Source organism: Oculina patagonica, chromosome 5, assembly GCF_052425735.1.
Source record: "Oculina patagonica isolate OP01 chromosome 5, crgOcupat, whole genome shotgun sequence".
NCBI classification, from domain to species: domain Eukaryota; kingdom Metazoa; phylum Cnidaria; class Anthozoa; order Scleractinia; family Oculinidae; genus Oculina; species Oculina patagonica.
The window spans coordinates 26,359,279-26,370,441 of record NC_135762.1 but is presented as its reverse complement, the minus strand read 5'-3'; the positions used below and the strand labels follow the sequence as shown (position 1 = coordinate 26,370,441).

The 11,163-nt window shown below is 45.8% G+C and overlaps 3 protein-coding genes across 3 annotated transcripts in view; 1 reads left to right on the top strand and 2 right to left on the bottom strand.

Moving 5' to 3' along the window:
* LOC144653604 (NTF2-related export protein 2-like) overlaps positions 1-11,163 on the bottom strand; it is a 218,990-nt gene that overhangs the window by 21,666 nt on the left and 186,161 nt on the right. The window lies entirely within an intron of this gene.
* Positions 578-6,517, bottom strand: LOC144653515 (uncharacterized). Its single transcript, XM_078513508.1, has one exon. The coding sequence runs from the start codon at positions 6,117-6,119 to the stop codon at positions 882-884; it is 5,238 nt and encodes a 1,745-aa protein (XP_078369634.1). The 5' UTR covers positions 6,120-6,517; the 3' UTR covers positions 578-881.
* Positions 8,785-11,051, top strand: LOC144653556 (E3 ubiquitin-protein ligase TRIM45-like). Its single transcript, XM_078513588.1, has one exon. It carries the CDS (start codon positions 8,834-8,836, stop codon positions 11,042-11,044), a length of 2,211 nt encoding a protein of 736 aa, XP_078369714.1. The 5' UTR covers positions 8,785-8,833; the 3' UTR covers positions 11,045-11,051.

The window sequence follows — 11,163 nt, the reverse complement described above, 5'->3', positions numbered from 1 at the left end:
GCTCTGGCCCGTTTGGCCACTAGGCTCGTACGCAGACTTGACCTTTACCATTACTTTTCCGAAGAGACTCGCTTTATTCTCTGGTTCTGAGGATGCTAAAATCTGTTTCCCTGAGGCGAAAATGGTTATTCCAAAAATTATTTCGCCCAGTAGTTCCGAGGAATTTCCCTTATACCTCTTCAGTCTATATCACCGCGCAAGCTATATAACTAGTTGGGACGAGACAAAGTAAACCGGGTAAATTTAGCGCGATGAAAGTCGGTCAGTTCTTGTAGTCTTCCGTCATGCCGATTTTCTCGTGTACTTGTTTTTCCCCTCCCGGCTGACACCCAGTTTCTCTCTACAACCCGCAAACGAGTAACTTTCGAGTCGCTATGCTAAACCCACTCCACGAGAGGAGCAGTACACAAGCTTAGTCACAATTGGTTTCGGCGTGAGTTTGCACGTGCTTTAACACTAACTCCAGAATCATTAAGAACGATCGCGCTGTTGGGAATAAGATAATTGCCTTGCAACACAATGGGTTTTCCCGATAAGTCCCGCTAAAGATCACTCGCTCACGAATAGAATTCAGATATATATTTCTCACACAAGGTCCCGAGTTCGATTACAACACTCTCACTGTTCCTAGAACAAAAGATCAACTAATCGTACAAAGCTTTCTTCGATTGGCTACAGATTACAGATTACAGATACTAACGATGACAGATTCGATGCGTGTCCGTTTCCAGTCAACTAAACAATCATAGACGCGTTAAAAGGCTTTGATTATAAAAACACACGATTTCCGACACCCTCCCCCCATTTGCTTCGAGACAGCAAATGTCCACAAAACTTAAACATTTGGAAAATCAGTCACGATCATCAAATATATGCATTGTTCATTGTTCATTCTCGTTAATATCCTGGATACGAAATCTAGCTGCTGCTGCGGCATCCCTTCGCGGCCTGTAGACTGGTGCGTCTGCATTCAGGGTGTCCCGTGGGGTCTGTACTGGTTTGTCACAGCTTAACTCAAGAGGATACAAATGCTGAATTGGGCGCTCCACATGCGACTTTCCAGTTTTGAGCTTCGCCCCACGAATCACGCCGTCACGCCCGGTGATTAGGTCTTCAACGACTCCCAACTTCCACTGTGCTCGGTTCTTCTCTTCTGACTTAATGATAACGACTTCTCCCTTGGATGGATAGGTCACTTCTCCCCTGTGCTTCAGCCGGTGTCTCTCTCTCAGTCCGCGGAGATACTCTCTTGTCCAGCGTGACCATAGCGTATCCTTGCACTTCCTCAGATACTTAGCTCTCTTCCGCAGGTCATGTTCCTGGATGCGATAAGGTTCTAACTCTGGTAGCATGTTTGGTTGGCCAAACAGGAAGGAACTTGGGGTCAGGATGGGTAGCTGAATGTCTTCATCTACGTAGCTCAGTGGTCTGTTGTTGAGTGCCACTTCTATGTCCAACAGTACCTCTTGAAGTTCAGCCCAGGACAGTAGACCGTTTCCAATACACTTGTGAAGAGCTCCCTTGACGAGTCCCACCATTCTCTCGAATTGTCCTCCCCACCAAGGTGCACGACTCAAATTAAACTGCCACTGGATCCCTTCGTAGGCGAGGAAATTCTGGAACTTCTCATCTTGCATCACTTGTTTGATCCACTGGGCGGCACCAACGAAGGTTCTTCCGTTGTCGGAATACACCTTTTCCGGTCTCCCGCGTCGAGCGATGAAGTTCTTGAAACTCGCGAGGAATTCTTTAGTTTCCAAGTTGGGCAACAAATCCAAGAACAAAGCTCGTGTCAGGCTACAGGCGTACAGCAACACGTAAGCCTTTCCCTCTGTCTTCGCGTTCTTACGGTACTTCAACGGTCCCGCGTAATCGACGCCGACGACTTGAAAGGGCGTCTGACCTTCCGTCCGATCCTTTGGGAGGTCTCCTTGGGGCGGGGATGAAAATGCTTGTGCTTGAAACCGCCGACAGCCGTGGCAACTTTTCACAATTCTTTTAGTCAATCGTCTAAGGCGTGGGACCCAGTACAGCTCTCGAACCTTTGCCATGGTACTGACAACTCCCCCATGGAGCGTTCCGAGATGAGATTGTGTTATGAGCTTCTCTGTGAAGCGCTGACTATCGGGCAAATACACCGGAAAATGCCCTTGGATTCTGCCTCGACATTCCAATATGCCGTCTTGGTTTGGTTGTAGATTCAGTTGCAACCGATCTTCTTGATAATGCTTATCCGCTGTGGCTCTGGTCTGGACTCTTTTCACCCAAAAGGTTCTTGCTTTGTTTGTTTCTTCAGTTGTCAAGGGTCCCTTGAGTTTTCCTGTCTTCCTTGAACGGATGTTGTGGACGAACCGCATTATCCACGCACAGATTCTCATCGTCTTCCAGTAGGTATACTTCTCAAGAAGGGAGTCTAGCTCATCTGTACTTGCTATCGCCACAGCAAGAACATCTCGCATTGCTTTCACTTCTGCCATTGATTCGTCTGATGCCTTGGTCACAATATCTGGAGGCCAGCACGCTTTGTTCTTCAACCACGTCGGTCCGTTACACCAAGAGGGATGACTTGTCACTTCTCCACCACGGCTTCCCAGGTCAGCAGGGTTCTCTGAGGTCCCTACGTGCCGCCAGATCACTTCCGAATGTGCTTGTATTTTCTCAACTCTGTTACTCACAAACTGCTTATATGTGCCTGGGGATCTGATCCAGTGCAGGGCAACGGTGCTATCGAGCCAGCAGCACTTTTCCATTACGGGAAATCCACCCAGGGCTGAGGCCACGTTCGCTAAAAGATTCACCGCCATATGTCCAGACACCAACTCTAGCCGAGGGATCGTCAGTCCCTTTTTGGAGAGTCTCGCTCTCGCTGCCACAAGCCCCTGATTGGCACCTGTCTCTTGAACGACTACAGCATACACAGCCGCGGCCACGCCCTTACCACTGGCATCACCAAAGGCGTGCAACTCGATTCGCTGAATGTCCTCTTGATAGGCTGCTAAAGACCTCGGGACTGTAAGCTGCTCGGGAAGTCGCTCCTCCCATCGGACCCAACTCTGCATCAACTTGCTTGGTAGCGTTGTATCCCAGTTTAGCTTGGCGTCACACACGTCACGGTAGAGGAGTTTACCGCCCAATGAGATAGGAGAGGCCAATCCCAGCGGGTCATAGATTCTCGCCACCTTGCTTAGGATTCCTCGTTTGCTAGGATCAGCCTTCTCTTGTGGGAAACTCACGCCAACAGTATCGTTTTCCTTGTTCCATGGCAAACCAAGCAGGGTAGCTCCTTCTCTTCTAGGGACGTTCAACTGCTCTTTCGCGTATGTTTCTTCCTCGACCGCGCCTGGCTCTGAAACGGTCGATTCCAACTCTTTCACATTCGAATGCCATTTATGCAACTCGAAGGTGCCCTTGGCGAATATGCTCTGAGAAGCTGATTTGATTTCTTTTGCCTTTTCACTTGTAGGGCCACCACTGATCAGGTCGTCTACGTATAAGCTTCGTTCGATCTCGCTGACAATGTCCGGGTAGTCTTGTCTGCAACTCTCCAACAGCTGCTGAATGACTCCTCCCAGGAGGAAAGGTGATGATGTGAGGCCGAAGAGGGCTCTGGTAAACCTCAACGTCTCCACGGTTTGACTGCTTGGGTCCTTCAACCAATGAAATTTTAGCGCATCGCGGTCTTGCTCTTTGATTCGGACTTGGAGGAAAGCTTGTTTGATGTCCCCCGCGACTGCAACTGGATGAAATCGAGAACGAACTAGGACACTCCAGAGCTTGTTCTGAAGAGGTGGACCAGGATTCAGACACTCATTTAGCGAGGGTGCACCAGAGTGGGCCCGTGCTGACGCGTCATAGACCACTCGAAGCTTAGTGGTTTCTGCTGTGTCGCGTACTACCGCCTTGTGAGGAATGTAAAACTCGCGCTGCCCAGTTGCAGGCCCGCTCACTCTCTCGACTATCCCGGCCTTAATTTGCTCTTGGATTACTTGATCGTAGCGCTCTATCATATCTTGGCTGCGTAACTTCTTTACGAGGCCGGTTAGCCTGTGCAGACTTCCTGCTTCGTTGCTTGGTAGAGATGGGTGATTCCCCTTCCATGGAAGGCTAGTTTCGTACCAACCCTCTTCGTCTCGGCTAAGTTGCTCTTTGAACTCTGAATACACCTCGTCTTGGTCACCCGTTGCAGAATCCGCGAGTCCAAGTACATCCAGTCTGCATAAGTTGTCGTAATCTACCGTTGATGTTTGTGTCAGGAACATTGGAGACAGATCTACTTCCTTGCCTGGTGAAATAATAGTCCATCCAAACTTGGTTTTCTCGGCGATAGGCTCGTTCGCGGCTCCAATAAGTGGTGCGGTCTCAGTCTTGATCTTGGTATAGTCACACACTCCCAAGATAAGGTGCACTGGAAGGAAATCTTTTGTGTCCATATCGTCCATCTTCACTCCCTTTAAGTGGCCGTACCTTTCCAGGACCTGCTGGTAGCGAGGGTTTTCCAGGGATAGCAGCTGCTTTTTGTTTACCAAGGTCACGTCCGTTTCGAGGAGGAAATCGCCCTTCAGTGAACTTATCTGGACCTTGAAAATCTCCACAGGCTTAGTAACCACTCCCATCATCATTTCGATCTGTCGCACTTCTCGCTGATGAGGACGGATCTTTAAGCGATCAAGTAACGCTGCTGAAGCATACGAACTCCCGGCACCGGTGTCTAGCAACGCACGACACTTGACTCCCAGCACTTCCACTACGACGACCGGATAGATCACATTTGGTCTTTCCACTGAAGTCGCTGTCATTAACTGGTTACTAACGCTCAAGCTGTTGCAGATAGAGGTGTGATGCTTTCTCTGACAAATCTGGCACAAGGAAAGGCTCTTGCAATCGTCAGCTCTGTGCTTGGTTCCGGTGCAATTAAAACATAGGCGTTTGTTGCTAAGCACTTTTCTACGATCGTCGACGGTGGTTACCGATTTGCAGTCAACCGATCTGTGATCTTGTTTTTCACAGTAAACGCATCCCCGATTTCGGCCATCTCTCTGCTGTTGGGCTTGAAAATTCTTGTCACGCCAGGGCTTGTCATTGTGAAAATTCTTGTCACGCCAGGGCTTGTCGTTTTGCTTAGATTGGATCGGGTTTCTTTCTGTCCATTTCCGGAGTTCATCCACTAACTTTGGGAATTTCCACTCTCGCCAAGAATCGTCTGTTCGCACAAGATCCCCTCTTATCCCTGGCAGCTTGTCAATAGTCATCCGCACGTATCCAGTCACCTCTCGCAGTTTCCCCATTGTTTCTAACGATTGCACATTGAAAAGAAGCTTCTCGTAGAAATCGTGTATTCTGGCTGGCTGTGTTCCACCAATTGTTGGCAAGGACATGATGTTTTCCACGTACGCGTTCACGACCTCGCTTGTTTGGCCATACTTCCTTGTCAGGATGTTTTTCGCGCGCTCATATCCCTCTGATGAATAGGGCAAACCGTCGATTTCCGTTCGTATCTTCGGGTCTACGAGTTCCTTCAAGTAGGAGTACTTCGTCACGCCAGCTATTTCTGCCTTGTCAATCTCGGCTTCGAACTGACTCCAGAACCGGGGCCAATCTGTTAGCTCGCCTCTAAACTTAGTGATTACCAGCTTCGGCAGTTTAGCACTTTTCCCTGGAGCCGGCGACGCCGCAACTTGACTATTTTGACTCTTCTTCGCTTCTTCTATCTTCTTCTCAAATTCCAGCTTCTGTTCTAGCTGTGCGCGCTCAAATTGCAGTTGTTTGTCTCGATCTCTCTCGGCCAGCTCCTCTTCGCATTTCTTCGCTTGCAAACTTGTTTTATAATTGATTTGAACAAGTGTTTCCGATAAATACGTGATTTCCTCGTCAGCCTTTTCTTGTTGTGCTTCAACTCCGTCGCTCCATTTAGTTAGCTCGTCAACAGCGACGCCGCTCTCCAATTTCGCTTCTTCAATTTGTGTTTTCACGCTGCCGACCTTCTTCACAATTGATCGGAGAGCATCCCGATGCCGTTCTATTGCTTCCCTGTTTCCTTTGTCGACAATCCCTTTGGTCTTCCCTTGAGTAAATGCCAGTAGTTTTAGTTGAACGTCCAGGTCCGAGGTCAATTTCTCCATTGTTGTCCTGTTGTTCGATCCTCTTGTTTGATTCTCTGGTTTTGTTTCTTTGTTTTCCGCTCACATGTCCCGTCGGAGGTGCCACTTTGTGTTGGGAATAAGATAATTGCCTTGCAACACAATGGGTTTTCCCGATAAGTCCCGCTAAAGATCACTCGCTCACGAATAGAAGTTTTTTAAAACAGATATATATTTCTCACACAAGGTCCCGAGTTCGATTACAACACTCTCACTGTTCCTAGAACAAAAGATCAACTAATTGTACAAAGCTTTCTTCGATTGGCTACAGATTACAGATTACAGATACTAACGATGACAGATTCGATGCGTGTCCGTTTCCAGTCAACTAAACAATCATAGACGCGTTAAAAGGCTTTGATTATAAAAACACACGATTTCCGACAGCGCGAAAATCTTCCCACATTGACTTTTTAACCGTGAGAAGCCGGTTCATAATCTGGACCGCGTTTTTTCTTTTGTCGTTTTGTCGGTAAATCGTGGCAGACCCACGCGGCCCAGCCGGCTCCTTGGTGACGGTCACGCAAGATTTGATGCAAGTTATCCTGAACTCTCTCTTCGCGCGCCTGGGTTCAGCCCCCTATGTAGGGCGGGGGTAGGGAGAGTTCAGGGACTGGACTAGCACACTCCGTAACTCACGCAAACACGATTTGTGTGTTCCTCAAGTGACTGCTTTTCTAAAGATTTTTTACTGTGCGGCTCTGTCACCTTTCTAGCTAAAGAACTGAAAGAGGTGGTCAAGCATTAACCCCACGGTTCTTAACTGCTTGAAGTTTCTTGTTTCTAACTTTCACCATTGTGAGATTATAAAATGGGAAAAATAGTTACTCGTCGATACTCATGTCAGAAATTAAAAAATTCGTCGAGGAGATAAAATGTACTAAAGACCATCCTAAATCTTGATCCGACTTCGTTACTGAACATGCTTAGTGCAAAAAATATTGCTAATAAATCCCTAAAAAAAATTTCTCTGCCTGGTATTGTTTACATACTATTTACGTTCCTTATCAGTCAATTCCAAGCGAGATCATCCCCCCCGGGCAACCCCCGGGCATTTGACCGCTACTAAAGCCCAGATAGTGGGGAATTTGATCGAACAGAAGCCCGGATGGTCGGGCATTTGACCGAATGATCGTTGTCACAAAATGTGTTATAAACTATTTAAAGCGCTAGCGAGCTCCCCGGGGGGGGGGGGGGGGTACTCCATATAACGGCCTATACGGGGAGGCTCCGCACAAAAGGGGTACCTTTTTCAGGCTTCAGGTATATAAAAGGGTAGCGATTTCACAAGTTTAGGTATATGAAAGGGTATAAAAATCCGTCATTTAGGTTTTTTAAAAGGCCTGTAATTAAAATATTTCGAACAGACGCACTTTATGGCTGTATTATTTTAATTTATTAAGCGCTACATAAAAATGACAAGAAAACGTCCTGTTCTAAGGCTATGTCATGTCTTTTAGGTATATGAAAGGGGTACCTTTTTTCAGTAAAAGGTATAGGAAAGGGGTACAATTTCTGTCAAAATGGTATATAAAAGGGTAAGGGGTAAGAGCTTGGGGCGGAGCCTCCCCGTATAAAACTTTTTTGAGTGCCCCCCCCCCCCCCCGGGGCGAGCTCAAGCGCTTGAAGTTAGTATTTGGTTACGTTAATGTAATGTACCTAGTTTCAACGTATCTATCTTTTCCTATTAAAATTGGCTGATAAATAGGGCCGGAGTGTCCGTTTAGACCAAGTGTTAACGATAAGGTAACTGGTCGTTAGCGAATCCGCTCGTACTCGTAGGCAAAACGACTGCAATTCAACGAGAAAACCGACTCACAATGACATTTCACCCCCGACTGGTGGGGCATTTGACCATGCAACTGGCCCACGTAGTGGGAAATCAAATAGAGATCAAATAGCGCGTACCGTGACGCTTACGTCACGCGGCCCCAAACACAGATTGTCTGCCTGTGCAGGGACCCTGCATAGTCTACCGTGATGAGGAGGAAATATATCTTATATCCTTCCCCTTCCCCAGTATTTTGACGAGCCTGTAGGGCGTGTCGACAAGCAAATAACGAGTAACAATGGGCAGCGAGTAACAAGTAGCATTAAAGGGAAAAAGACTAAAGATTGATTATCAACGTTTTTCTTTTCCGAAATCCTGAAGTGGAACCGTGTTTTTCGCTCTTGCGCGATCAAACGAGTAAAAGGACTTCAGAAAAATTGTTCTTTCAGAGTAAAGAAAAGAACGCGCGTTATTTGAACACCACTGGCTTCCCCGTCCGAGACCGTGACATGGGTGTCACGCAAGGCACCCACAAGTCGGTTATAAATTCACGAATTTAATACCCACAAGTCTACGTCCCCCGTATCCTCTGGTACAAAATATGCTGTGTAGAAAAACATGACCATATTTCCAATGAGGTATTTTTGAAATGTTCAAGTCCATGAACGGAGTATCCGAAATTATTTTATCCAGCGTACCACATCGCATACACTAGCAATCGATGCAACACCGAATGTTTGTCATATCGGCACAACTTCCGCTTTCACGCGAGGTCAGAGGGTTCGATCTGCCTGGTTGGCTCCTGAAATAAATAAAAGACCATAAAGTGATTATATATTATGTTTTATTCATGTTTAAGTCGGCAGTTCTCGAAATCGTAAACACCAGAAAGGTGTGTTCGATTCCACTGCCGTTTCACAATCTGATGGAGTCTCTCTTGAATAACCTCAAAAAACAAGTTACTTGTTCGATCTGTTTGGATACTTACACCAAACCCAAGACAATAACTTGTCTTCATACCTTCTGTTGTGAGTGCTTGGAGAAATACGCATTAACCAGCCAAAGACATGGCAAATTTCGTTGCCCTCAGTGTCAGGAAGAAGTTGGCATGCCTGAAGGAAATCGTTTTGATGATTTTCCGACCAGTTTTCTGCACAACAGTTTGTTGAGTCTTCTTGCTGTGCAACAAAGTGGCAGTGGAAGCGAAATCAGTTGCGGTATTTGTAAGAGAAAGGACGCTGAGATCAGCTACTGCTTTGATTGTGAAAAATTGTTGTGTCTTGACTGTTTAAACTCACATGAAGTGTTCAGAGTCGCTGCGTTTGAAGGACACAAAGTCATGCCAGTAAAACAGTTTCAAGCCCAAGACTATGAGGCCTTCTTAAAGCGACAATCCTTTTGCTCTCAGCAGTACCACGAAAAAGAGGTAACCGGGTTTTTCTGTGTTGAATGCCAAACTTGTGTTTGTCAAATTTGCATAAACACTGATCATAAGAATCATAATTTTGATCAACTTGAAAAAGCAGCTGATCGCGAGAAAGCCAACATCAAGGCGGGCGTCGAATTGATGAAAGAAAAGATAAAAGTTCACAGTGATGTGATGCGTCAACTTGAAGAAACGGCTTCTAAGCTAGAAGCTAATGTAACCGCCGCTATACGCGAAGTTATCCAAGCAAAAGAACAAGTGATAGCTAAGATTCAAGAACTCGAGCAAGAGGCCATTACCGCCCTCAAAAAAACACGCGGATCGAGAATGGAGAAATTAGGCTGTGTCAAGAAAGAAGTGCAGTCTTCGACCAAGCGAATCAACCAAGCAGTTGAGTTTGCTATTAGCCTGGTTCAAGGAAGCTCAAGCCTAGATATTATGCAAAGCAAGGAGAATTTGAAACAGCGATTCGAAGATCTTAACAAGACCCCAGTCCCAGCACTTCCGGTTAGTTCATTCTTGAAGTTTATCTCGACTATTGCACCCGAGAGTTTAAGCCTGGGTTACATGGCAACCAGCGAAACAGATGTACGTCTGTCTAAAGTAGAAGGACTAACTGAAAATTTCCAAGCTGGTTTAGAAGCAGAGTTTGTGGTCTGTCCTAACACATCTAAAGAAGAACTGACGAGTGAAGCTCAAAGTAAATTTAACGTTGAAGTGCTCGTGGAACCCGCTGAACAAGAAGAAAGTTTGATTATTAATGAAAAAGAAGATGGAAATTTCCTGGTGAAATTCATACCAAAAGTACCAGGCAGCCACAACATCACAGTGAAGATAAATGACGACGAACTTGCTAAGAGTCCTTTCACTGTCCAAGTAATGGAACAACCCCTTGATATTGTGGGTGAGTTACATTTACAAGGAGGAATTATTCATCAGCCACGTGGAATTGCTGTTAACAGTAAAGGACTGATCGCTGTATGTGACTATAAAACACACTGTATCCTAACATTTAACAATGAAGGGACGTTTATGCGAAAACTTGGCTGCTATGGAAATAATCCTGGACAGTTGAACAAACCAGCTGGCGTCACATTCCTGAATGATGACGAGACTTTGGTGGCAGACGACTTAAATCACCGCATTCAGCAGTTTAATGTACAGACAGGGGACTTTGTGAATAGTTTTGGAACGTACGGGACAGGAGAGGGCAAGCTTCAGAATCCAGAAAGTGTCTGCATTGATGGTGAAGGACATGTCGTTGTAGCCGACTTTAACAACAACAGAATCCAGGTCTTAACAAAAGATGGTAAATCTAAGTTTAAATTTGGAGATAGCGGCTTAGAAAAGCTCAACCAACCCATTGCATGCGTTTATCACAAAAATATGTTCATTGTATCTGACTGTAGGAACCATTGTTTGAAAGTATTTGACAGTTCAGGGAAGTTTTTGTACAAGATTGGAGAAAAAGGCAAGGCCAACGGACAGTTCGCCTATCCTTGGGGTTTGTGTGTTTATAAACATAACGATCGTTACAATCTTCTTGTATGTGACAGAGACAATAGTCGCATTCAGCAGTTTACAGTGGATGGTTGTTTTACTGGCAAAAGTGTTGCTGGACTAAAAGACCCAGCATACATAGCTACAACACCGGATGGTCGCATTTTGGTTACAGATTACAAAGCGAAAAAAATATATGTCCTTAAATAAGTGACATAATGTAAAAAAGAACCTTATCGAACTTTTAACGCAAAAAGTAACTGAACACGTTTTCATCGGGTGAGTCAGTGTATGACATTAGAAACTTCTGTGACCAAGATAATGAATTT